General features: G+C 43.9%; 1 protein-coding gene across 2 annotated transcripts in view; it reads left to right on the top strand.

Moving 5' to 3' along the window:
• The window catches only part of LOC144142511 (fibronectin-like), a 50488-nt gene extending 29645 nt beyond the window's left edge, over positions 1-20843 (top strand). For both annotated transcript variants that reach the window (XM_077674070.1, XM_077674071.1), the window contains 9 exons: positions 1536-1820; positions 4297-4572; positions 6889-7191; positions 8648-8926; positions 11320-11622; positions 13625-13888; positions 16279-16563; positions 19640-19742; positions 20686-20843. In XM_077674070.1, coding sequence (XP_077530196.1) covers positions 1536-1820; positions 4297-4572; positions 6889-7191; positions 8648-8926; positions 11320-11622; positions 13625-13888; positions 16279-16563; positions 19640-19742; positions 20686-20722 — 2135 coding nt within the window. In that variant the 3' untranslated portion in view covers positions 20723-20843. The remainder of the gene's footprint in view (positions 1-1535; positions 1821-4296; positions 4573-6888; positions 7192-8647; positions 8927-11319; positions 11623-13624; positions 13889-16278; positions 16564-19639; positions 19743-20685) is intronic.
• The last annotated feature ends 4729 nt before the right edge of the window (positions 20844-25572 follow it).

Raw genomic sequence — 25572 nt, 5'->3', positions numbered from 1 at the left:
GTACGGGAAAGTTTTTTAAATAGCGGAGTTGTTGTACCGGCCGTAAATTCGTCTTTTGCAAAAAAACCCCATGACAGTGCGAACGCTCATGAGCTCGTGCACCGCAGCGACCACCGAGCGTCCACGAGCAGTGGCTTTAGCAAAAAAAGAAAAGAAAAATCTGGCAACAACACCGAGGAGCAAGAAAAAGCCCAGCCTTCGGGAGCACGTGCCTCGCGGCAACCACCGAGTCCCCGGCTCGCGCAGTGGCTTTAGCAAAATAACAATACTGAAGCACCAATGCTAAAGTAGAAAAGACGCCCTGCCTTCGTGAGGTCACCGCGGCCACCGCATTCTCTTGAAAGCATTATGGCTTGTTGAAGATGTGGCTACGAGTGTGCCAATCCTTCCCGAGACGACTTGCAGATCCCGCCACCGCTGTCTCGAGTTGACGACAAAGGACTTGTGGTAGTCTACAAAGCTGAGGGTTGTATTTGTATCCACCACTTTCCGCAAAGAAACAAGGACCGCTTGATGCATATGACCATTACTAGCTTCACAGCCTTGTAACTGAACAATGATATTATATATATATATATATATATATGTATGTATGTATATATATATATATATATATATATATATATATATATATATATATATATATATATATATATATATATATATATATATATATATATATATATATATATATATATATATATATATATAATATCATGTAATATATTATCATATAATATGTTTTTCGGGTGGGCAGACGCCGGTCTAACCACCGTAAGCAGGCACCACGCCCAATGGTCATCACAGCCGGCCGGATCAGAGCGAGTCCTAGACAAACGAGTGCCATGGAGCGCGACCGAAACTTCCCGAGGGAAATGCAGTCATACTGATTGATACCTACACACAAGATTGTCGGTTGCATTCTCTCACTGACTGTCTGACCTTCGTTATTACAATAGATATACCTGTGAATGTAGGAGCCTGTATGAGTCATGTTTGAGCGTGACCAAGGCTTATAGTATTGATAAAAAATAAAATAAAAATAAAAATACACCTATATACATATATACACATGGTCATTGGAAATCCTATGACCGTATGCCTTGTCAAGTAGTGTAGTAGGTGTCTATGAAATTTTATATTATGTCGTTGGCTATGTTTGTTTTGCGTAAGGTTATTTTTCACATGGTGTTAATAAATTTGTGGAGAAATATTCTTTGCTTATCGCAAAATTCCGCGAAATAAGGCCTGTGTCTTTTCTTTTTAAAACGTTCAAAGGTGCTTCCTTGTTGTACAATGCCCAACGACATCTTTTTTACTATAGCTTTCACTGCGAGGAATTTGCGTTTTTACACACTCGTAGTTCAACGTAAACTTACAAAGAAAACTAACATTTGTGAATCATAAAAGCTTAGCCTGGCTCACGCATTCTGCAAAAATATTTAGGGCACTAGCCGCAACAATTAAGTACATGGTTAGTGTCCATACAGATGTGTTTAATAAGTTTGCTGAAGCTGTATGACCTCTTTTTTCAGATCCCCCGAAGTTCCTGAATGTTACTGTACTCTGCGAAAACCAAGCTAGCGTGACGTGGGACTACGAACTCTCATTCCTAATTACAGGCTTTGTGGCTAAATTGTGTTCGATGAACGAGTCTCATTGCGAAAACAGGACATTGCCTGCATCGGACCCCGAAGTGTCGTATCGTCTACAAGAATACGGCACGCTGTACAACTTATCCGTTGTGGCATACGTAAAGGACCATCTGCAGGCAGTCTACTCTCGGCCAACTACGGCGACTTTCTTTTCGTTCCCCAAGCGTGAGTATTCCTAAGAGCGTTTGAGTTTGATGTAAGCGGCGAGGTTCTGTCGGAGTGACAATCCGGCCGTCAATATTTGGTAAATTTTATTAATGGAAGGATTTCTTCCATCAGATATCGCTTAACTGCAGTTCCACAGGGAACATACGCGCTTAGCTTCACCCAAAAATGTCATTTGTTATAAATGTGGTTGGGTTTGTTGTTTATGCCTAATAAATGAAGCCGTAAGCGTATCAACTGACGTGAAGGAGGAAGAGGAATAGCATATGGCATTTCATTGATGTATAGTCATGCAGTCATTCACACGCCGCGCGCGTAACAGTGAAAAAAAAAAAAACAGTTGGAGGCGTTGCCACGAAATTTAACGTAATCAAATTTTAGAACCTGTTAAAAATAGACGCACTCACAAGGTTTCTGCCATGTAATTTTGCATTTTATTTATACGTTTGGCAGTTGGGATTACTTGTGTGTTTAGATGTGGGATTTATATTTGGCGAGTACCTTTTTTGTACTCGGGTGTTACCCAGATGTAGTACCTATTGACAGAGGCCCTTCCGGTACACCGGAGTAAAAAATATGTATTTCGGATTACGGGAGAGCAATGTTTGTATTTTAGCTGTTTTACTCTTTCGAATATTTGATTTGATTGTAGGGTTTAACGCGCCGACGCAACGCAGGTGATGAGGCGCGCCGTAGTGGAGGGCTCCGGATTAATTTTGACCACCTGGGGATCTTTATCGTGCGCCGAAATTTCGTACACACGGGCGTTTTTGCTTTTCGCCTCCATCAGAAAAGCGACCGCCGCTGCCGGGAATCGAACCCGCGACCTCGTGCTCTGCAGCGCAACGCCTTAGCCACTGAGCCACCGCGGCGGGTCTCTTTCGAATATTTCTGGAAACACTGTTTTCGTTCTTCCCATTGGCGGTAAGCGGAGCGGGTGTTCTACGTGCGGTGCTTCTGGAAATACATAATTTGTGTTAGAGTACGAGGTTTCATGACTCGCAAAAATCGTGGACTGAGAAGAATTGTGCCGAGATTGTTCGGTTCTTGTCAGCCCAAGCAGTTTGCTTCGACAGTAGAAAGCATCTTTCGCGGATGCATGCATGGTAGCCAAGAAAAGGAGGGAATTTTGGACTTCAACGTATTAAGCGAATGAGCGAACACATTTTCCAGAATTTCAATAAGGTGGAAAGCTAGGGGGAAAACTCGGGCATGCCGAGGTTAAAATGTCTCGTCGGGATGGCTTTTTAGGTTACCTAAAGCTGCTTGGTTGGTTGGTTGCCTGAGAACATGGTACATACACACGCGGGGGACTGGCCAAGAAGCATTGTACCTAATGAGAATGTGACCTATAATATTTTAGATTCCAAAATTTACAAAAGGAAATACAGAAGAGAAAAGATTTTTTTATAATATGGAAGTAGGATCAGGAAAAAAAATTCTTCTTTTAAATTTGGTCCCAAGATTTGCATGAAAGGCGGATTCCCGAACTTGGGTGTGCACGGGCATTTGTTCTTACAAGTATGAGTTACGAGCAAAGCAGACAGTACACTGAAAGTGAAGTTTCCTTTATTTTAACATGTGTCCTTCGCAAAAAAAAAAATTACAGGTGTCCCGAATGACATCCCGCTTTGGAAACGGCTTTTTACAACTTTGTCTTTTCCTATGGCAATGTGGAGAGTTGACAAAAATTTGTTCGTAATTAAAAAAAACTATGCCACAACGAACGTACACCCAAAGCTAGTTTCGCGTTCTGCAGTGGACGAGACATTCACCGAAAAATCGCGGAATCGGACGAGTCACTAGGGTCCTGCCGCTAATTTTGATGACCCCTGCCTCCTCTACCCCTCTCGTATCTGCGTCTGAAATACCGGCCAACCTGTAAGAAGTAGGCCACGTCAGCCAGGTGCATCTGAAGACATGTGTATAGGCTAGCCTGTTTTTTTTAAAAATAAACTGTGCAAAAATCATTAACTCTTGTGTTCCTTTAAAACATGCGTACATTTGAAAATCAAAACAGAGAGACCGCTATCGATTTTCCCATAATTTAGGAAACTAGACTGTGCGGGCAGGATTTGAAACAGCGCAGAAAACCAAATTGCTTTATTTATGCATACCGCAGTTGATAAGCGTCTGCACTGAGGGGATCGAAGCGCAGCTCCATACTTTTGGCTACGTAACGGCCGCTACTTCTGTCTGTGTACGTTTATAAAAGTGTCTGTTCTCATTTTGAGACAGAGGCGCGACAATTTTGACTTTTAAGGCCTTCTGAAAGAGTAAGCCTCATTACAAACTATTTTTTTGTTTTTGTTATCGAGAAGTCTACATGTTTGAAAAAATAGACCTTATTTCCCGTATATTGCACGGGGTTGTGTGTAATTCATAAACATTTATGTATACACGTATGTTCGATTTCTTGTAGTCTTGCCCCACCGCCGTATCTCTGAGCGACGACCTCAATTTTTCTCTCTTCCAGTGCCCGAGCTTGATGACGTGAGCGTGAGCCCTCTAAACACCACCGCACTGCGTGCGACCTGGAAAGACAAATGGGGACACCAAATAGAATTCAACGTGTGCACGACACCTCACGACTGCCAGAGGCACACGGTTTTTGGATCGCTGCTGGGGTATACCTTCACTGGCCTCCTTCCAGACACCGAGTACAATGTATCTGCCCAGGCCGAGGTGACCCTTAACAACAAGACATGCAAGGGCCCACAGCAGAGTCGCAGTGCGTCCACTTTTGCGGAAGGTGAGAAGCTTCTTTATGAGGATTGGACAAGAATTTAAGGAAATACGGACACAAAAATTTTATGTTCATCAGTTATTGGTTTTGTCGATGCTAAATGGCCTAGCGAACCCGAAGCAGCACTTTAAATACTTCACCGCGGCATAGTTACTTACATGGAACGACGTTAATACCGTCTGTTTTGGTTTCCCACACTTTCAGCCTGAAGGGCTCAATTGATAGAACCGCGGTATGACCTAACACTTTTGTGCGGACGTCAATACAACGCGGCGGCCGGTAAAGGAGTTTTTTTTCGACCGCCCATCTGCCACAGCTGAGCGGCTGAGTTGCGTCAAGGCGTTAGGACTACTATTGCGGCGGAAATTTGATGACCGCTGCAAATAAAAGCCTTGATGGGGAGTTTTATTGCGATTCTCGGCTATAGAATCGGCTTCTTTCTCGTGTGACAACTTCATTTTTGCCAAGAGTGTCTTTCTGAGAAGCGGTTTTGACTGTAGCTTTGGCTACGTGCATCAGTTCGTAAACGCGCCAGTGCCCAGTCGCCGCTCATCAGGCCGCGCGGGTGAAGTGACGTCACGAGTTTCTGACGATACTCGGAGATCTACAGCTACGTCACTTCTTTTCCCTACCACGGAGGGATATCACGACGATGTCCATTTTTATCGCGCCACTCCGTGTGGTGCTCCGTCGGCGCGCTAAGCGCGATCAATTGTGGGTATGTTCCACGCGTCGCAAGCCGCTCATGTTTTAGCTAGGGTATTCTGTTGAGAAAAGGAAGCGTACTGTGTAATATTTTTAACACTGAAAACTGGTGTCAGTACTCGCTCAATGCGTTTATCCCTAACATTCCAGACTACATGTTCGTGGCGCTAAATGTGTACTAAAGTTTAAGGAAAAAAAGCTGGAAACTTTGCGCTTACGTCGTTTGGCGCTATTTCAGAAATGTTCAGGTCCTCATGATTTCCGCGCTTTTATTAACAATGGAACATAAACCACCCAGGAAACCTTTGTTTTTTCAAAAAGCTGCCGAAAGAACAATTCGTTTGATTGAATCGAGGGTAAAGACATTATAAAACGGGTGCCCGGAACAATAACGTTGGTTTCCACACGTTTGTGGCAGCACCAACCCGACGGCTTATTGGCTTGCCACGTTCTTCATATGCTGCATTACTTCCTGGGTGTATTTTACGTGCCCCTATGTTGGTGCTACACATCACCCATGAATGAATCAATGATGACATAGCACTTAAAGGAGCCATGAAGACAAAATACAAGTTAGGTTTATTAGAAAGACTGCTTAGTCCCGATAACAATGACACCAATATCATCGCAATCTTCGAGAAAATAATGGAGATATTCAAGAAAACGTGTGAAACCATCGCGACCCCTAGCCAATTTCCAGCAACTTTTTTATGATGTTACGGAACCTTGTGCGATTGGCGGCCGCCTAGCTGACCGGTCGCGACAACACATGACTGGGCGTCTGTTATAGGGCCTCTAGTTCCATTTGACCGCATCACTTGAATGCTAACGTGCAGTTAACGCAGTGAAAATTATGTTTTATTGTTGGCCCGTATCACGTCATTCTTCCTCATAACACGTCACTGTGGCGCAAGATTTGAAAGTTTGAAATACTTCTTGCTTTTTTTCTCATTAAAAAACACCTTTTGTGGCTGTAATGGAGTAAGATACTGAATCCTAGTTCTGTCAAATTAAACAAAGTTGTATTTTCTCTTCGTGGCTCCTTTAAGAGGAAATTAAAAAAAATAAGTAACCGGGATTGTAATCTTCATATGCACTGCGGGAAAACAGCTGGCATTGTTGTTGGCAACCATAAATATGGCATATGCATAGGCTGGCAAGCAAATTTAGCCGGATGTTTGCGGATTTTGGAAGCAAAACCATTATTAGTAAGTCGTAGTGTGATTTGCACATCTGTATTTTGTGCTTTTAAATATTGATTTGCATTTTGTGCGCTGTTAGAAGGACCTGTAGATGTTATATGGGAGCTTTGTAAAAGTTGGTTGGAATGCCACTGTTCTCTCGATGTAAATGTCCTTTGGAAGCATGTGGTTTGATTCGTGAGAGAAGTTTGTTTTCTTACGGCTGGCGTAGCAGGTATCCGGCATTGCTGTAACTACCAGAGTCTTGATTGCGGGAAAACTTTCTTCGGATGAAAACCTTACTGCATTTCTTACAGCGCCCTTGTAAACTGTGGAATCAGGCGCGCACAGTAATGCCCCTGCAAAAAAAGTTCAATTTCTTAGATGGATAAATAGATGTGTTATGGGTGATGTCTGCCTCTTCCGTGTTTTTCAGCACCTGGAAATGTCACGGGACTCAAGCATACCATCAAGAACGGCATTATCTTGATAGCCAGCTGGAACTCGCCGAAGGAAGTGAAGACGGTGAAAGGGTACACGATTAGCTGCGTAGATTCCAAGACGATGAAAAATGTGACAAAGGATGTCGAATCACTGCTGCCATTAGTAAACGTCAGCCTGAATCTTCACGAGCCCGTTGGAGAGTTCTATTGCGCCGTATGGGCTTACAACAAGGACAATAAAGGGCAGCGAGTGCCGGGGCCCAAGAGCACGTTTGAGGTCACCACAGACGGCATTGGTGAGTGAGGGCTGCGTCAGCTACTTGTGCTCGCTCGTGATGTCTTTGGAAACATTTAGAAATAGGAGTTGGTCCAGTTTCTCAGGGAGGCATGTGCACGGCTAATCGGGCAGGAAATAAGGCGACACTGTAGACACGCAATCAACATTTTATTACGAATTGTGAAGGTTAGTACCAACTTCAGGATTGTAGAAAGTAGTTTACTCCAAGTGGTTCACTGTCCGGATTTCAAAATGCGATTGCAATTTTGTACATTAAGATTCTGCAGCAACAAAATATACTTGAATTTCGGCGTATACCAACCACATCGCATCGTTGATTATATGAAAGTATAAGAGCGACGTGGTTACTATTAGTCTTGATAAGTCGACGTATTAGAAAATGTGAGAAATTGCAAACCGACGTTTTTGAATAGAAGCGAATAACTAAAATTGAGTGTTCATACACTCAAAGAGCAACTTTAATTGAGCGTCTGTGCCCATAAAAATATTAATCTGTTTTCGGGATATTTGGGGTACAGCAACTCCGGAATTAGCGGAAATTCAATGAAAACGTTTGGTTTATTTCCGAAGCTGTCTTATAGAACCATTGCTCATCCGATGGCGCTGATTGAAGTACACAAGTATCACTTGCGTGCACAAAAAATGTGAACAGGAGTTTCAAGCTTAACGACCAAGTAAAGAGGTGACTTATTCATCGGTTACCAGAGAAGGTTGCAGTTCGTAAGAGGAAGCCACAATTAGGTGCAGATACACAAAAGTGTGAAAAGGTACGACCTCGGAGATTTGACGACACGTGAAGAAATGCGAATGAACGTTTTTATACGGTACAAACAGCTTTTAAGAGAGATACCCGAGCACTAAGTTGCGCGTTACTTTCGCTCATAGATGTAGCATATGTCTCTGGAAAGGTAGCCGGGAAATGCGAAGAAAAGTAGTAAATTGCGCCGACTAAAAGAATTGTACGCACAGGATGCGCTGTTCTGCCCGCAGCATATCGAGAACATACGGTATAAAAACAGCAAAACGTCTGGCGATGAAGCATAGGTAATAAAATAAAGCACTAAGGATTATAGCGCAGTATCTTATGGGTCCACCTCTACAGTCGCACCTTAAAAGAGGGACACCAATAAACCGGTATAAAAGAGCATCGCTTATCTATCCTTGTATAGATGTTCCAGCCTGAGTGCCGTGTGGCGTTGCGATGAACCACCAACGTACTCCCCAAACGTGTCACGTGTGAATTATTAGCTGGGCATTACACGTAAGCAGAAAGATAGAAAACATTGCACAATGATGTTGGTACGGTTAGTGAAGTGTTGGACCACTTACTGAGTTATTTGCAAAAAAAATAGGGAAGAGAAGGCTTGGCTGGGTAAAAAATGTTGTTAGTTTTTGATAGCACATTAAACCCAAAGGCGAAGTTTAAAGACGTCCACCCTTCATGTTCTTTGCAGTTCCCCCAAGAAATGTGACATTACTGGAACGTACTGCAACGAGCCTTACCTACACCTGGATTGCTGATCCTACTGCTCCAGGGTGGAACATTACGCCCGCAGATAAAGGAGAGCTCGAATATGGTGCAATTGGTGGGTACGGCGAAACTGACAACAGAACTGTGACGCACAATATTACAAATCTGGAGCCATGGACAACGTACAACATGTCTGTGGTAAACTGCCGCCCCACCTTTTGCAGCGAGCCTACTTTTGTGCTGAGCACCACCAACGTTGCCGGTAAGTTGCAGGCAATATTTGCCAATGAACTGTACTTATATTCAAATCTATTTGCAGGGCTTGCGGTAGTGAAGTTTGAAAGTTCTTGAGGTCGTATAAGCAGCTCGGGGTGTGCTCTAAGATCATGTTTTATATTTTAAACACTACTTTACAGACGGTCGTTTACATCTAAGGTGCCGTGCTCCTTATTGCTGTGGCACGTAGGTACCAGAGCGATTTTTTATCCTTGCCAACATCTCTCGCTAGTTTAGAAGGCATCCGGTGAGACCACTGCTTGACGCTGTGTTTAAGCTTAGCCCACACAGGAATACAGTCCAGGCACCACACACAGCCACAGGCACACTGGCCCTGCGCCCAAGGAACTGCGTTTGCCTTCCCTAAACCACACAGATGAGGTACGTTTCGTTAAGCGACCTGTGCATAAAGGACAATGTCTGTTACTCAACAACAAATACAGTGTTCTGTATGGCAATTCGCGATACGAAGTTGCTGCCTCAATTTTTATGCACAACTTGCACTGGTTTTCTTTTCGAGCAACACAGGCGCGACGCCTTCTACCTGTCGAAACGCATATATTTTATTTAGGAACACACGAAAGGACGTGCGAAAAAATTTCGCCAGTTTATAAAACAAGCATTCTGCAGTAGCCCTACAGTATAGCTGTGCGTGATGCCTAAACAGGGCGTTACCCGCATAATTCTGTCGGCATAAACTCAGGAGCAAATCTGTGGACAATATATCAACACAGATTTGACCAAATTGTCCACACATGTGCGTGCTACCGAGCACAAGAACAAAGATCATTGTTTAGGCCTTTGTGGTGGTATTTAGGATTTACTCGAAACGCTGCAGCACTTCGGAGCTTTGGCTCTTGCAACTGCAAATTCCAGCAGACTTGGCAATAATTAAATTACAGTAATTGAATTCCTTTTTAGTGTTGGTAATTCAGTAATGTCATAAATTACTTCCGGCCAGTAATTTTATAGAAATTACTCATTGCTTTCCCCATTACTTTTGACCACGATATAGCCTGTCAGCTTCTCTCACGGTATAAAAAGTGTACCAAGAAAATTTGACCAAATAGTGTTCCAATGACCAGAGAGTCTCTGGGCATCTCTGGGCATTGGATAAAAAAGTTTTTCATTATGGTGAACACAAACCTGCACTCATCCGCGCCAGCGGAGCGTACTTACGTACTGTTATTTACAAGGCTATACATTGATACGTTAGATATCTTTACGTCTCACAAGGAGCTGCGATTGAAATTGGACATCGGTTTAAGACACTCTGTCGTACAAATGGGGACACCTTTCTGATGCCCACTTTTAATCGCAGCTCCTAATAAAGATATCTGCCATGCCAATGTATAGCGCTGTAAATAAACCGTACGTATATTTGGTGTATAAACCAATATTTTTGAGATTGCAGTGTATATGTATATGAGTGTAAATAGAGTGATGAGTTGGTAGTGTATGAGTGATGAATTTTTGTTAAAGTAATTTCAAATTAATTTCATTACGTTTGAAAAGTAATAGTAATGTAATACCATTACTTTCAGCCACCTGTAATTTGTAATGTAATTTAATTACATTTTAGAGAATTCTGGGAAAGTAATGAATAATGTAATTTAATTACTATTTAAAAGTAATTTTGCCATCTCTGAATTCAAGAAAACTTTCGGTCGGTGTGGTACTGTCCAAACGCTGCATCAGCCCCTCGTGGGCAGTGTATGCGCTATTCGGAAACATGGCACCACAGTTCACTCGGCGTGTACGTTCATCTAACGTCGGTGGGCGTCAACACCTTACAAGAAAATCTTTTCTGTCAGGCTATTTAAAACAACCCCTGGTTTTCTGTGTCCAGCGACCTCGTCGCTTATTTTGACCCTGACTGTCTTTTTTTTCTGTATTGTAACATTTCTTACGACTTACTTTGCAGCTAAGACTTACCAGTTCAGCAATTTTTATTTTTTTTATTTTTGAGACATATCACTAGCTTTTGCAAGTATGCATATGTCGTCTCGAGTTGCTGCAAGAAATAATGCTCACAGGTTCACGATTTTAAAATGTATTCCCACAACTGCTGCAGTTTAAGCGCTGTGCCCCTGAGCACGAGGATGCGAGTTCGATCCCGGCAACGGAGGCGGTTTTTCTCAAAGGCGAACAACAAAGACGCCCATGAGACGATAGTGCGGCGCACGTTAACCATACTCATCTGTCTTAAATTATTCTGTGGCCCTGCGGTACCACGACGAGCTTCATAGGCTAGGTGCAGCGTCTGCGCTGTAATACCCCCTCAAAGTATAAAAATGTCAGTCTACTTCTCAGAATACAGCCCTTCCGTCCAAAACAAGGATCTCGATCACAATATACACTGGACTTTTTGCATTTCAGAGCCTTCAGAAGTACGCGACCTCGAGTACACTATCGAGGAAGATGTTCGGGTGCATTTGTCATGGAAGAGACCAGAACATCCGAACGGTCCTATTGACGGCTACAGTATCGCTGTCTTCGACAAGGACGACAAGGAGGGAACTCTGTACGACGTCGGAGGTCACTTGAATGAGACTACGATCGACCTTAAATACCAATTCACTATATTCAACATTTCTGTTAAAGCGTACAACGAGGACAAAGACAGAAACGAGACAATCGGCGGCTCGTCATCCGAAGTGGAGTTTGAAACTCTTGGCGATGGTTAGTATTGCAAACAAGGTGAACACAGGGCTTAGCCCGCGTGATTACGAAAATAGCGTAGCTGGTGGATGGGACAAAACGCTGGCGGTTAACTTTGAAATGTAAATCTCACGCAGTTGCGGGTATAATTATTAGAAAGTCAGTTGCTTCGTGTTTTCGCTTTTGATTTGGTATATGACATTGTCCTGCTTTCTTGTTTCTGATAACTGAAAACCAAATGTGCAAATATTACTGATTGTCCAGCACTGATTAGAAGCACTGGAAGAGAATTTCAATGCAACCACCCTTTTCTGGTGGCAGGATGAACATTGGTCGCAGTTCTCTGGCTTTTTTGGTGCTGATGTAAAAAGTAGATTATATTCAATAGCTCGTGATTTTCCGCTGAAACGGAGTCATTCCGCAACACAACATTCAAATAGAAGTGACTTTCTACTCTCACGACAAAATTCTGCCTCGCGGTCATGACGTGAAAAAATGCAGTAATAGTAAGAGTGACAGCCTGGGTCCATTTTTGAATTTCCCGGAAAATTTGGTCGACACCCACTGCTTGCTAGGAAATCTTGCTGATTGACAATTTTGTGCCTGAGATGGCGGGAACCAAGGGCGGTGATTTTTAACATTTATTTTGTAGGTCATACTTGGGTGAATTCTTATGCAGCTTGTTGCGGTTCAGCATGCTACCGTCCTTTTTATACCTATTTAGCGGGTGCTGGGAGTGACGACAAAATGAACTTTTGGCACTTGATACGGCCGACCCAACCATCTGGGATGGAGGAACTGGCATAACCAGGTACTCGTGTTGTCAGCGTATTCGTGCGGATTAGCCCGGCTGATCCCAATTCTGTAAATCTAGTTGACGATCACTTATGATAAACTTTTCCTGCAAATTTGGACCAAGTGCAACGTACTAGGTGGAATAGCACGTGTAGGTTCTCTTCCCCAGTTATACAGTGCGCTCATTCGCACCAGGTGCTCATTTAACTAAACATTATCAAGAATGCGGATCGCTATCGGCGACCCGGCCCCTGAGACTCACACGTTAGACGCGAGAAAAATTCCTAAGCACGGCTTGCAAAAAAGACAAACAAATTGCAGTTGACTTCATGGCATCTTCATGCGGGTTGGCTTACTACACTTAGACCGTAGTTTTTTTCTGTCGGGTGAAAGGTCGCATTGGACTTGCGCTGGAACTACGTACTAAAATCAGCCAAATGCGAGATATTTGCTCTTTTCTGTTACAAGTGAGTATATAAGACCGCTAGGACGGGATACGGATTCTACAAGGGTGCATATTTTTATTAAGCCTTGAACCTAAATGTGGGTATCCTGATTGCACATCGAGATTTTTTGGTAGCAGTGTATATTTTCACAAATAGGGTGAAATTTATTTGCTTGTGCCTACCCCAAACCCGATGTCTCCACGTCCAGAAAACTGCCGTTGGTAGCACATCTGCATGCAGGCGGGCTAACTACCCCAGCTTGTCTCTTAACCATTGCATAAGATGTCATGTCTCCTGAGCCATGCATTAGACTTGTTCTGCAGCTACCTTCTAAAGTCAACCAAGTGGACATCATTTGGTCCTTCCCACTCCAAGGGAGGGTAGGAGGGAGGGTAGAGGGTAGCAGCGATTCCTATCCTTCGCCTTAGCGAAGGATAGGGGTCACTGCTGAGCACGAGGACACGGGTTCGATTCCCGGCCGCGGTGGCCGCTTTTCTGATGGAGACGAAAAGGAAAAAACGCCCGTTTGTACGAAATTTCCACGAACGTTAAAGATCCCCATGCGGTCAAAATTAATCTGGAGCCCTCCACTACGGCGCACCTGCGTTGCGTCGGTGCGTTAAACTACACAATCAAATCAAAGGATAGGGGTGATAGAAGGGTTATTCTTTGTGTTAAGCCTTAAACGTAACCATGACTGTTCAATGTCTACCACACTGAGTGATGATGGATAGAAACCGAGGCATGATTTTTCATATGCGTTTGCTTATGCCGCCCCTTAGGTCCAATGCCGCCCCGCCCAAAGTTCGGAACGGTCACCGACGAAAGAGTGCACATATATTGGGAAATGCCAAAGGACCCCAGATACAACATCACGGACTTCAACGTTTCAGTGAGCCACAAAAACGCCTTTATGACCAAAGAACGAAATTTCAGCATCATAAGCTTGGAGCCGTGGACTGACTACGATGTCAACATATCCTCATGCACAAATGCAACGGATTGTGGTCAGAAGCAAAGTGGGCATTTTAAAACCGATGTCGGAGGTAAGAGTTCCCAGGAATATTTCTAATGCCCTGTCTTCCTCTCGTGCAGCCAGCTGGGAGAACCCGAAGCTAAACATTCAGCGCTTGAGCAAAGGCGGGCCTAAAAACCTGTTGCGGTGGTTGGTCAAGTATTTAGAGCTCAGCACAGACGACGAGGAGGAGAACAAAAGGGAATAAGCATTCCTGGTTTTCGGTTCTTTCATTATCCTCGTATGTAGTGGGCTGGGGCATAGGAGTAAACGTTTTGACCAAGAGCCCCATTTTGGACCCATGACGATGGGAGATCTTGTTCTAAATATGCCTTGGTGGTGTCTGCCTGGCGGGGCCGGGGGCTTTTGACAATTAAACTGATCGCCGGGTTCTCAGTTGGCTAGCTTGCTTTCAGTCTGCCCATTGCTCGAGGAGGAGATTGGGTAACGCAAAAAGAGCGCGGTGGAGTGTGCAGAACCAGGGACACAAAGTAAACATTTGTAATAACTGGGGCGCTGGTAGCGAAGAAACATTGGTTGTTTTCTTTTAGTTTTGCTAAAGGGGCAACGTAAGAAGGAAAATAAAATCCAAGAAGAGTCCAGTCTTTATTTTAACCTTGCACAGTGGATGTTTAGGAAATTATTCAGACATTTTATAGTTATAAGCCGGACAGGGTAAAACTGTTTTCTGGGTGTAATCTCTCAGTCGCAGCTGCAGCAAGCATGCGGCTACACATTGCAGCTCGCACCATCGTTAGTAAAATGTGTGTAAAGAAATGCCGCATTTAAGGGCACAAATGTCAATTCCGAAATCTCAATCCCAAAACCTCAATCCCGGGGGCGTGTATTGTGAAAGCGGGCCTTCTTTTCAAGGTTTAGAGACTTACTTTCGGTATCTGTATGCAGGTTAGCTTGAAAAATTAGGAGTGGCACGTAATTGAGAACAAACCTAAGTTTCATACCGATTAAAGTATGAGTAATTATAATTATTTCAACATTCCACGCAGAGGTTAAACGGCTGTAGACTATAAAATCATCCTAAATAACATGTATTGGCACTTTTTACACTACCCCAGGGAAATCTCTGTCAAAAGGCACTTAAAGTGGTTTTGGTCCCCTCGCAATGACTTCCAGAGAAAAGAATTTCTCTTAGCAGGAGCACCAGGCAGACTTGTGCTATTTGTTGCAGGGTAAACAAGAGTGGAATCGACCAGATTAAGGGTAAATCTCCAAGGTGGAGTAAGATTCTGTGAAGGAAAGTTTGACATCCACATAAATGCCCCCGTGCGGCTACAAGGGAAAACTACACAGCTTTCTCAGAAACTTCGCAGTTGAAGAAAAACTCATCCTGGTCCAGGAATTCGTCCTGATCCTGGACCAGGACGAATTGTTCTTCAACTGCGAAGTTTCTGAGAAAGCTGTATAGCTTTCCTTTGTCGGACGAATTCCTGGACCAGGAGAAATTTTTATTCAACTGCGAAGTTTTTGAGAAAGCTGTATAGCTTTCTTTTGTAGCCGCACGGCTGCATTCAGGTGAATGTCAAACTTTCCTCCGCATAAAAAGGAGTAATACCGCGCGAAGGCGAAAGACTAGAAAATAGAAACCGTAGACTAGAAAATAGAGACCGTAGATGGACAAAAGTAGTGCCAGGTTCATAAACATAGAAATAGTGAAAACGTACTACGGTATGCGGAATTGAACCTCGTAAACTATCCAGATCAGCAGAAACTGATGAACTAGCCATATGAATTCGATAAGCACGGCATAGTTCCGGTATCCTCTTGAACAAAAAGAGTGACAACGTACTGGCTAGCCATGTGGGATGCCTCCTTTCTCTTTACTGTAACACAAAGGAGGAGGGCTCGGGCAATTTAAGAAGGTTCCTCGTTTTTTTTTTAATTTGAGCCTGTTCGCTTTTTTTCGCGGTAGTGTTGCAGGCAATTACGTTAGCTTGTATTGCCCGAATTGACAAATTAAGTTACACCCGCCATAGTGGCGCACTGGCTAAGGCGTTGTGCTGCTGAGGCCAAGGACGGGAGTGCGATCCCAGCCGCGATGGCTGCTTTTCGGATTGGGGCGCTAAAGCGAAAACACCCTTATGTCAAGACTTCACCGGTTTTTTAGGGATCCCCAGGTGTCCAAAATCAATCCGGATCCCTCCACTACCACGCGTCCCCATCGCAGGTGCAGTTTCGGCGCTTAAAACCGCAGAATCTGAAGTTCAGATGTCCAGTTTCCGTTTCGCGAATGAGTGAGGGTTTTCCTGTGTGGCTGAGCTGCACAGGCAGGACTGTGCTTAGTTGCACGCACTCTAATATCAAGAGTGCGGTTCCATCGCTCGGATTGAGAGTGCGCGAAAGCTTTTTGTATTCGTGTTTGGAAACTGCTACATTGCTTGGCTAAAAAAATTCTGATTTCAGAGCCGTCTGAGCCAATGGACCTAAAGGTCGGTTCGGCTGGCCTGCAATGGATTTCGGTGGAATGGAAACAGCCGAAGGTTCACAACGGCCCTCTAAGCGGCTACAATATCACCTTGAACAAAGACGAAGGCGAAGTCCAAGATGTCACCACTAAACTCTCCTACAACCTAACGGGACTGGCCGCCGGTACAGCATATGAGGTATCTGTGTACGCCTTCAACGATGGTATGGAGATGAGAAAACGTGGGCCCATAGCAACACTCAAGGCTTCCACGGAATCGGAAAGTGAGTAGCTTGCTTCTGATTACGGCCCACGGCCCTGATGCGGCTCACGAAGAATTCCCACTCATGACTTTCAGTCGAAATATAGAATTTGGCGTTATTGAAAAGGGCCTAAACTTTTTATAAGCCTATTTTAGTGTTTCTTTAGCCCACCTGATCTTTGGGATGTGGTATAGTACAGTCACCTCTCTTTTGAGTAGAATTAAGGGGACAATTTTCTATTCCCATGGAAGATATAAAACCATAATGGATACTGAAAACCATTTTAGAAGCTTTCTTAGCACAACATCTGCTTCGTGCTTCAGCCGACATTCAGTTGTTACTTCGCTTCCTAACTCTATCATATTGAAACAAAGCCTGTATTCACTGTCAAATTACCTTCTCATAAGGATGAATGGGACAGCGCTTCCCCTTCTCCGTTTTTTAATGACATGCTTATACCCTTTCCACACGGCAAAATTATTATTCCCATCAAATGACCTTCGTTCAAAATGACATTCGTTTGCTGCCACACAAATAAATGTAAGGTCATTCTATTAAATGACATTAGGGACCGAATGAGTTGGCGGAACCCATCGAACTGCGTTCTGTCAGCAAATGCATTACTCCTTAACCAGATACTAGGTGGGAATGCCAAACCAAAGGAGATTTTTTGAAGCGTTAGTGCCATAATAATATCTTTACATGCATATAATTTTCATGTTTTCATTTATACGAAAGAAGCCGAATAAAGTTGTAAAATAGAGCTGCTAGTCCCGCTACCAGGACAGCCTCAGCCGGTGTGGTGGGCGCCAGTTTAAAGTGCATTTATAAAGTGCAGTCAAAAGTGCAGTACAGGTGTTTGAGCTCTTTTCTCGCAGTTTTCGCTACTATTGAAGCGCTTACTAAAATATTCCCTCTACGCAAGTGTTTACCCACCGGAACTGCCATCATTTGCAAAGGCCATTAATTCTGGCCGTTTAGTGCTCGTCGAAAAAAGGACATTACGTTGAACGAATCACACTCCATGGGAATGCCATTAAATTAGCCGTGTGGCTGGGGTATTAGTCTCTTTGTCCTTCCGTGTTTTATTACTAGGAAAATTGCATATCCGATACAAACATTGCTGTTTTGTAAGAAATTTAAGTAGTGCTTATAATTTTGAACAGCCATTCTTAATAAATGCTTTTGTAAATGTAAACCAATGCGGCAGTCTTTCCATGAAATAACTGAAATTTTTTCACTTCTATATATGGCTTTTCTCCATAGGGAACCCCATCTGTGTTTGCACTGCCGTTCGCAGTCAGGATGGGGCCACTGGCAGTAATCCCCCATAGCGGAATGGGAAATTTGCCTGGTGCCAAGACAAACATGGCCTTTTGTACAGGTGCCGTCAAAAGTAATTGGAGCACGGTCTCATTATTTTCTGGAATTACTGCCTGGTTGCACTGATGTGCGTGTAAGAGTCTTCTGTAACAGAAAAAGCGTCCTGTATAACGGTGGTAGCTGTCATAAGGCCACTGGGAAATTCTTTTTTATAATCAAAAGTCCTTGTTCCAGTTACTTTTGACGACACCTGTACATACCTTCGTGCATGCAGAAGACAGGAAAAACCGATCTTCAGTATTACCATAAGAAGTAAAAAAGTATCATCTCCCTGGTCACAGACAGGGGGCGACGGAGTGGAATGGAGCGCCAATCTCCTCGCTAACTGGTGTTAGGAAGTGGCTTGCTTGTGAAAGTGATCACAATGCCAACCTGTAGTGAGGACGCGCGAGCATTTGCCTACCTGAAATCATATGGCAGTTCTTTATAACAATGCCTCAAGCATGAAAATACCAGAAGCTTGATTCTTTAGGCATTACTCACGCTTACATTTTTGTTCTATCACTGATGGTTGATCGTGTTTACGCGGGGATTATCTATTTCGTTCGGAACGACGCCACACTGATGCTTAGAATCCTTATGGAACGAATAGGGATGCGATGATAGATAAAATTTGAGGGAAATTGTGAACAGTAAAGTCGTGTGACCATGCTGTGAGGAAGTTTGTGGGTGTGGAATATGCGGTGAGGAACCGTAGCATACCCGCTGACAAGTAATGCGAGTGGGAGAAAACCAAGCAGCCAATGGGAAAGCATAGCTGACACGGCTCCGCTTCGTGAGTGCTGCTGTTGGACATGTTCTTACCGCTTTATTCGTCATTTAAACCGCGTTAGCCTTCTCCTAACGCCACAAGCCCTTCATAAAAAATGCTAGTGTGATGTGGAACAGGTAAGCATACCCTCGCGTGAACCGTCACGGCCACCAGCAGCGGCAGGGTCATTGCGGTGTTGTGAGTTAAAAATCGCGGGCCATCTCCACTGACGTAAAAACTAGGGAGGGTGAAGCATGCAATGTATCAGTGTATTTTGGGGTCTTGGTGTTTTTTGCAGTGGAGATGAAACCATAAAAGGTATACAGCCTTGCTGTAAAAGACTCGTGTCTTTAAAGCACAAAGCTTTCAAGCGCGAGGCGTAAAAGAGTGTCCCGGTGTTTTTTTAGCACGCGTTACGTTCTAGCATGAGGCGTAAAAGCGTTTGCCGGTGTTTTAGTACCGTGACTACATGGGACGACGCTTATGACGGTGAGAGGAGATGCCAACAGTCCCAGCCGCCTAAGGAGCTTCGCCCCCTAAAATATAAGGCAACGGACGGAGCAGTTGCTCGAAATTCGTACGTCCTGCAGAATTTTTGTATTGATTGCGTGCGTTCGCCCAAAATAAATCCACAGTTTACTTAGTGTTTCTTTCACACTGCAGTTACCTTACAGTTACCCTATAGTTACCTTAGCCATAAAGTTACCCCACGCAAAGGAGGCGCACGCCGATAGGTGCCAGCTGATAGCCACTGCCTTCCTGTTAGTGTGGATCTTCATAGTGGTGATGCGTGGTTTCAAGACTGGCGACTGTTACTTTGTAGCTATTATCCATCGAAGATTTGATATACTAATTTTTTTACTTAGATCCAGGTTACAGGTGGACTTGGCTGAATGTTTACGCCTTTTGACTTCAAGTCTACGTGCAGAAGAAACCAATCACAGAACCATCTTTTATTTTCAGAATCTTCGACGACAGTAATCCTCCTCGCTGTATTTATTCCACTGATTCTGCTCCTTTTGGTAGCAGTGTTCTTCCTCTACAAGAGGTACCAGAAAAAGACCGGGTGAGTACCAACATTATTTGCTTTTGTTGTTTGTGCACTGTTTTTTTTGTGGCTGATCTAATTAACGTTCAAACAAAAAAAGGCGTCGCTTCAGTAACGAAAACTCCCTTTGGCTGCAACACGTTCAATACAGCGTGCCTCAAAATTAAACCATAAAGAAACGGAACGCGCATGCAACTTCGCTCCTCTCACCCGGTGGCCCAGCAGTCCCCCAGCATCCGAGGCGCAAAGAGAAAATCATTGCTTAACGGGGTTTTATTGCCTCCGGTTTTCGGCTACCTTGCACTCGCAAAGCCACCATTATTCTCAGACGCAAGCTCAGCCAGGCACAAACGCTTTCGCGTTCACTATTTCTTGACAAGGAATTAGGTTTCCTGCTACCGGCTCAATTTGTTGTACGACCTCTACAAAATAGCTTGTTATGCACATATTGCTGCACTTTGCATAACTAGATTGTTCTTCGCCCGAACTCAGTATTTCTGCCGTAGAAAAAAATGTGGTTCAAGATCACCGGAAGCGCCAACTTTTTCGGAATGAGCATGCGTAATGCAAATTTACAGTGCGTGGACTAATTCTTCAAGTGGATGCAAGTTAAATTTATTATTTCAAATGTTGAAGATGGCGGGATAAATCCGACTACATACCATCGTCGACCAAATATATATATCGTCATTTATAAGTGCTTTAGCTATGGCGGGTACTGTTGCTTCAGGTGCTTTATGTCACTGCTCCTATATTGGTGCTTCACCAACCCTACCTCAATAATTCAAAACCTTTCCCTTGTTCTCACAGGTGAATAGACTAAAACTGGTGCTCAAGCCACCTAACAGTTGTTCGATACAATTCTTTCAATACAATAGCTAAACTACAAGAGCCCGTGTTAAGGCGTGTGTGCGGGAGTACTACAAACTGTCAAGTAAAAATGGCATTTTGTTTGTTTCAGGGACCGAACACCGCTTACAACCGCTGAAGAACACTGAAACGGAGAGTGATATTACGCGAACGCGGCAAGAGATGCTGCAAGCAGTAACGAAGCTCTTTTACAAGCTACGTTCGTTGCTCGCATGTAATATAATGTAGCCACAATTTATAATTTTGTAAATATCAAAACGTCTGAATAAATTGCATATGATGTTTATTAATTCATTTGTGGATTTTCTGTCTCTAGTATAAAATTTGCGGGATAATTGTGACCAGATCTTTCTCGTGGCGAGCTTTCTTATAGAAGGGACTTAAAATCGCGTGATTGCGAATGCGTTGATTTTTTTGTTCGAAAACTTATTTGTGCTCATAATTATTTTGGTAATGCGAGAAGCGGATCCACCCCTAAAGTCATGAATATCATGATTAACTTTATTTAGCGGTATTCTGTACTTGGCATTTACCTCAAACGCTTCCTTGTTATAAAAAGGTTCTCGTACATGAAGTATTGTAGGAAATGCAACGTTCCGGGTAACATTGAGGAATGTGCACATCGACGACTCGGAAGCTTCCAGGCAAAGTGTGCTCGTTCTGTACGGTCAATTTGTACAAGGCTGTCATTTGTACAAGGCTGTCATTTGTACAAGGCTGTCAATTTGTACAAGGCTGTCACCGGTCATTTTGTAGAAGACTGCGAAGTGTACAAGAAGCGTAAAAATATTCCAGGTGGCACGAGTCGTTCCACACTACCTCCTATGAAACCTTTGTCGGCTTATTTGGAGGTCAAACTTTTTGAAGCTCAGTGATTTTGCAATGGTCGTAAAATGTAACTACAAGAGCGTTTTTGTTTGGACAGGAACGGAATTTGTTTGAGTGGCAAGCTGCATCGGTTTGCTACTGCCCGGCAGAGCCGATATTTTAGGGCGAAGCCCCTGAGGGGTCGGGCTGTCGGCGTCTCCTGTCCTCGTCGTCGTATCTCCTCTCATGTAGTTCCGGTACTAAAACAGCGGTACACTCGTTTTCCATCGTCTCGCGCTAGAACGTTTTGTGCTTCAAGAAAAGCTGTATACCTCTGCCCCCTAACGGTTTCATCTCCATGGGCGAAAATGCCAAGGTGCCAAAGAATACACTTGTACACTGCATGCTTCACCCCTTCCAAAGTTACACGTTACTGGAGATGGCCCGGGATTTGTTTCACGGATGCCAGGTACAAAAACAATCGGAGTACGACATTTACGGGGTGGCGTGAAGACATGTTGGGTGGCCTAAATAGCCCCTATCTCTTTACTAAGGGGCGCTCTATAGCCAAGCCCCAGAGCCTTTGCGGGAATTAAAGCAGAAACATTGTCAGCGCCACCAATATGGGAAGCAGCTTGCAGCGGAACACACTCTTGATCTTGAGTAGGAAGTGCGCCGAACAAGCCACAGGTCTCGCAGCAGGCGGCCGCCGTCCATGTCAGTCTTTGTTCACTAAGCGACAGATATAACCTGTTCGATTGACTACTTGTATTTTCGTCATTTCGCAATGACGCACACGTTCGGCAGCGCGGGTATAAAGTACGGTGAACATGGTGAGACGGTTCAGGCCTGTGTCACCGTTCTAGTACGTATAAGAACGCAACAGTAATCATTACAGCGCGCATAATGTTTCACAGTAACATACACTAGGTAGAATTCTGCCGTTAGTGTCTAGCGGGCCGAACTTTTACGATCGCCTCGTGGAGCGTGGAGCTCAGCATCGTTGAACGCTACGAATTATTCCACTTTTACTTCGCATGGCTCGCGAGCATGCTCCAAAGCTTTTTGTGGCTGAACAAAAAAAAAAACACATTTCGAACACCTTTTAAAGTTGTTTGATCAACTTAAAAGCAGTGTGTCGAACGAAAAAAAAATACCGGTTCGGTTATGGTTCTGATGCAGGCGAAATCATTTCGTTCCGGTACAGTTCCGGTTCGACAAAATCACGTACGGAACCGGTTCGCGAACTGGTTCGGAAGATTGACCCGGTTCGCGAACCGGTTCGATGAGTTGAATTATCACTGCAATTCGAAAAAAAAACATTTAGTAGTTCAAAACTACAGCGAAATCAAAATACAAACAAAAATTCAAAATGCTGCTGTTCCCGAAGGGCAGTGGCGCAATTGCAAAGCACACTAAAAAATTACGAGATATTAGAAAAACCTTTGAAGTGATGACGATTTACCACCTACTCTCTCTACGATTTACGCCCAGACTTTATGTTGTCCTAGCGACTATTCATAAAGCCACTGCCAAGAGATATGACGGATGGGTATATTTTCTGCCCTTTCCTTTTTTTGTTGAAATCGCAATCATCGCTATAAAATCGCCCATCACGCAACCTTCAAGCCTTAAATTTAGGCCTGCGTACTGGTGCGTTCAAATACTAGCGCTTAATACCAAGGGCGAACTTTTTTTTATTTGTACCAAAACAGAAAAATCCTGCAACAGGCACATAAATACTACCAATTAATTAGATTATTTGCTCACCCTGAAAAATTTGTTAGCTGTAACCTGATCGAATGTGTTAGCCGCACTTTTGTTAAAAGTAAGGTTTAGTTAACGCTGAGTCACTGCATTATTGCTCTGACCACTGCAATTCCTTTTGCGATAGCTATACCGGATGTGCGCATTACAATCAGTATGTCATCGTACCGCCTGACCCCCGGCCATCGTTCCGTGCGCTACATTGCGGAATCTTATAACAGAATATCCTGTTACACGATGAAAGGGAAATTTGACGGGCGGAGCATGAGATGGGACTTTTTCGGGTAGACGCTCTCTAATTCGTCCACAGCAGTACTCCCCTCTGGAACGAGTAGTAGCAGAATTAATGTAGCGAGTTGGGCAGTCAGTACGAGTGCGCCTTCGAAAAAAAGAACATCTGAAAGAGACAAAACTGCAGAACAAGCAGAAAAGATGATCGCTGGGCGAATGGGGCTGTGTGTGGTACCGGCCTACCTCTCTGCACGTGTCATCTGCTTTATTACTGTTTCCGCTTCTAAGACAACGTCGAGGGCTGCAGCATCTTTCCAAGGGTTAAGTGCGCACCTTAACAGTTTTCCTTGACTTATCTGTTGTTATTTGTATCTGTAAAAAACGGAACTTGTCCGCTTTACTGTCCTCAAAAACTGACCACAGAACTCACTTCCTTCGCATTGATGACACGTTTGGGTGTTAAAATCAGGGCAAGAAAAAGTATAGAACAATACGCACGTTTTGGTGCTTTTTTTACTTATTAGGTTTTACTTACTTTTTGCGTAATATTTTAAACCACGCGATTCACCTTTTCTTTTTGTTGTTTTCCGTGTAAACACTTTTAAACAAAACAAGCTGGCGCATTTGATGCCCCGTGCTATATCTCTGTTCCAAAGCGCAGCTTATGTTGCAGGCCGGCAGACTTATTTTAACCAGCTGGTAATATTAAACGTGGATGAAAATCTCGATACACGGACGTTCTCGATTTCCATCTACTTCAGAAAAACGGTGGTGGGAAAAGGAGATCGAGGCAACTTGTGGTCAGCATCAAAAGGCTTAGTCACTGAGCAGCTCCTGCGGTCACACTTGTCAAGTATTAACAATTTGCAGGTGTCGGACCTTCTAAACAAATTATGAAATGCAAAAACCTTGCACACACCGGGTCTGGGCTTTCGGTGTTCCGTAGTGGAGCACTCCTGGGCCTGATTGCCCTTCCCTACTTGCGACATTATTGGGGCAAAGTCGTTTTATATCCCCTGCAAGCTGCCGAGAATGACATTTCGTTTGTACAGCTTGCACTACGATCGCGCTTCCAGCAGCTACAGACCACTGCTACATTGGTGCTCATTCATTCCCCCTGTTACATAGAGCATGATAATGTACAATTGTCTGGAGGGGAAAGTGCGTGAGCTGGTACGAAGTTCATGGTACGTGAAAGAAAAAAAAGGCCTGAATTGCATTGACTGTGCAATATCAGCAATGGAGGGTCGAACCGTTTCGGCATGAACCGGTAACCGTTATTTCTTTTTTCGGTTTAGTTCCGGTTCGGGTTCAGGGGGCTCAAAAAATAACGATTCGGGTTAGGGTTCGGTTGCGGCAAAGTTATCGGTTGTGTTCCGGTTTTGGTTCGGTTCGGTTCCGGTTCGACACCCTGCTTAAAAGTACAGATCGACTTCTCTCTAAGTATTTTTCTGTAAGCTTCATTCTGCACAAATAAAAAATGTTGAGCTTGTTGCAAGTATCGTCAAAAGCTACAAAAAGCCGGGTCGTACACCAGATAAAAAAAAAATAAAGTTGGGTCAGTTGTTATGGCACCCCCGCAACAGCATGCGACTAAAACGTTGTATTTTTCTCTGGTTTATATTTGTATTGCACTGTGTGCACTATGCCCTTGGACTATACAGAACGCGTCAGCCATGGATTTAGTTTGGCATCTGGACCCTACAACCGCGCCATTAATACAGCTTTGCCCACCCCCCTATTCCCACGCTTTCGGTCCTGAGTAGAGCCATAGGAGGCAAAGGTGCGCATAAGTCGTGTAGTATGAGCCAGGACAAAAACCACAGTTGGGGGTTATTAGGCGTGCGCTTCAGCGTTCAAGTGATACAACGAAATGAAACTAGGATACACACTAAAATAACCCGGTCATGTGTTTTGGCGGTTGCTTTCTGTCGGCGGCCGCCAATCGTAAAAACAACACTATGTAACGTTACAGAAATACCTCCGCCGTGTTATTGTCCACCGTGCCCACCGTGTCATTGCTAAAGACCATGAACCCAATTTTTTTCTGCTAAAGGATAGCCTGGTTGTACGCCATCAAAAGAGACTCGCATGCTTACATTAATCCTGGATCCCTTCGTTCCACCACCTGCCCGTTTATCATGTATAAAAAGTCCAATCCCAGCGTACTGCC

This window comes from Haemaphysalis longicornis, unplaced genomic scaffold (genome assembly GCF_048455015.1).
Source record: "Haemaphysalis longicornis isolate Haplotype H1 unplaced genomic scaffold, Haemaphysalis longicornis Haplotype H1 scaffold_6, whole genome shotgun sequence".
In the NCBI taxonomy this organism is placed as follows: Eukaryota; Metazoa; Arthropoda; class Arachnida; order Ixodida; family Ixodidae; genus Haemaphysalis; species Haemaphysalis longicornis.
The sequence above is the reverse complement of the archived record's forward strand: the minus strand, read 5'-3'. Positions and strand labels throughout refer to the sequence as shown.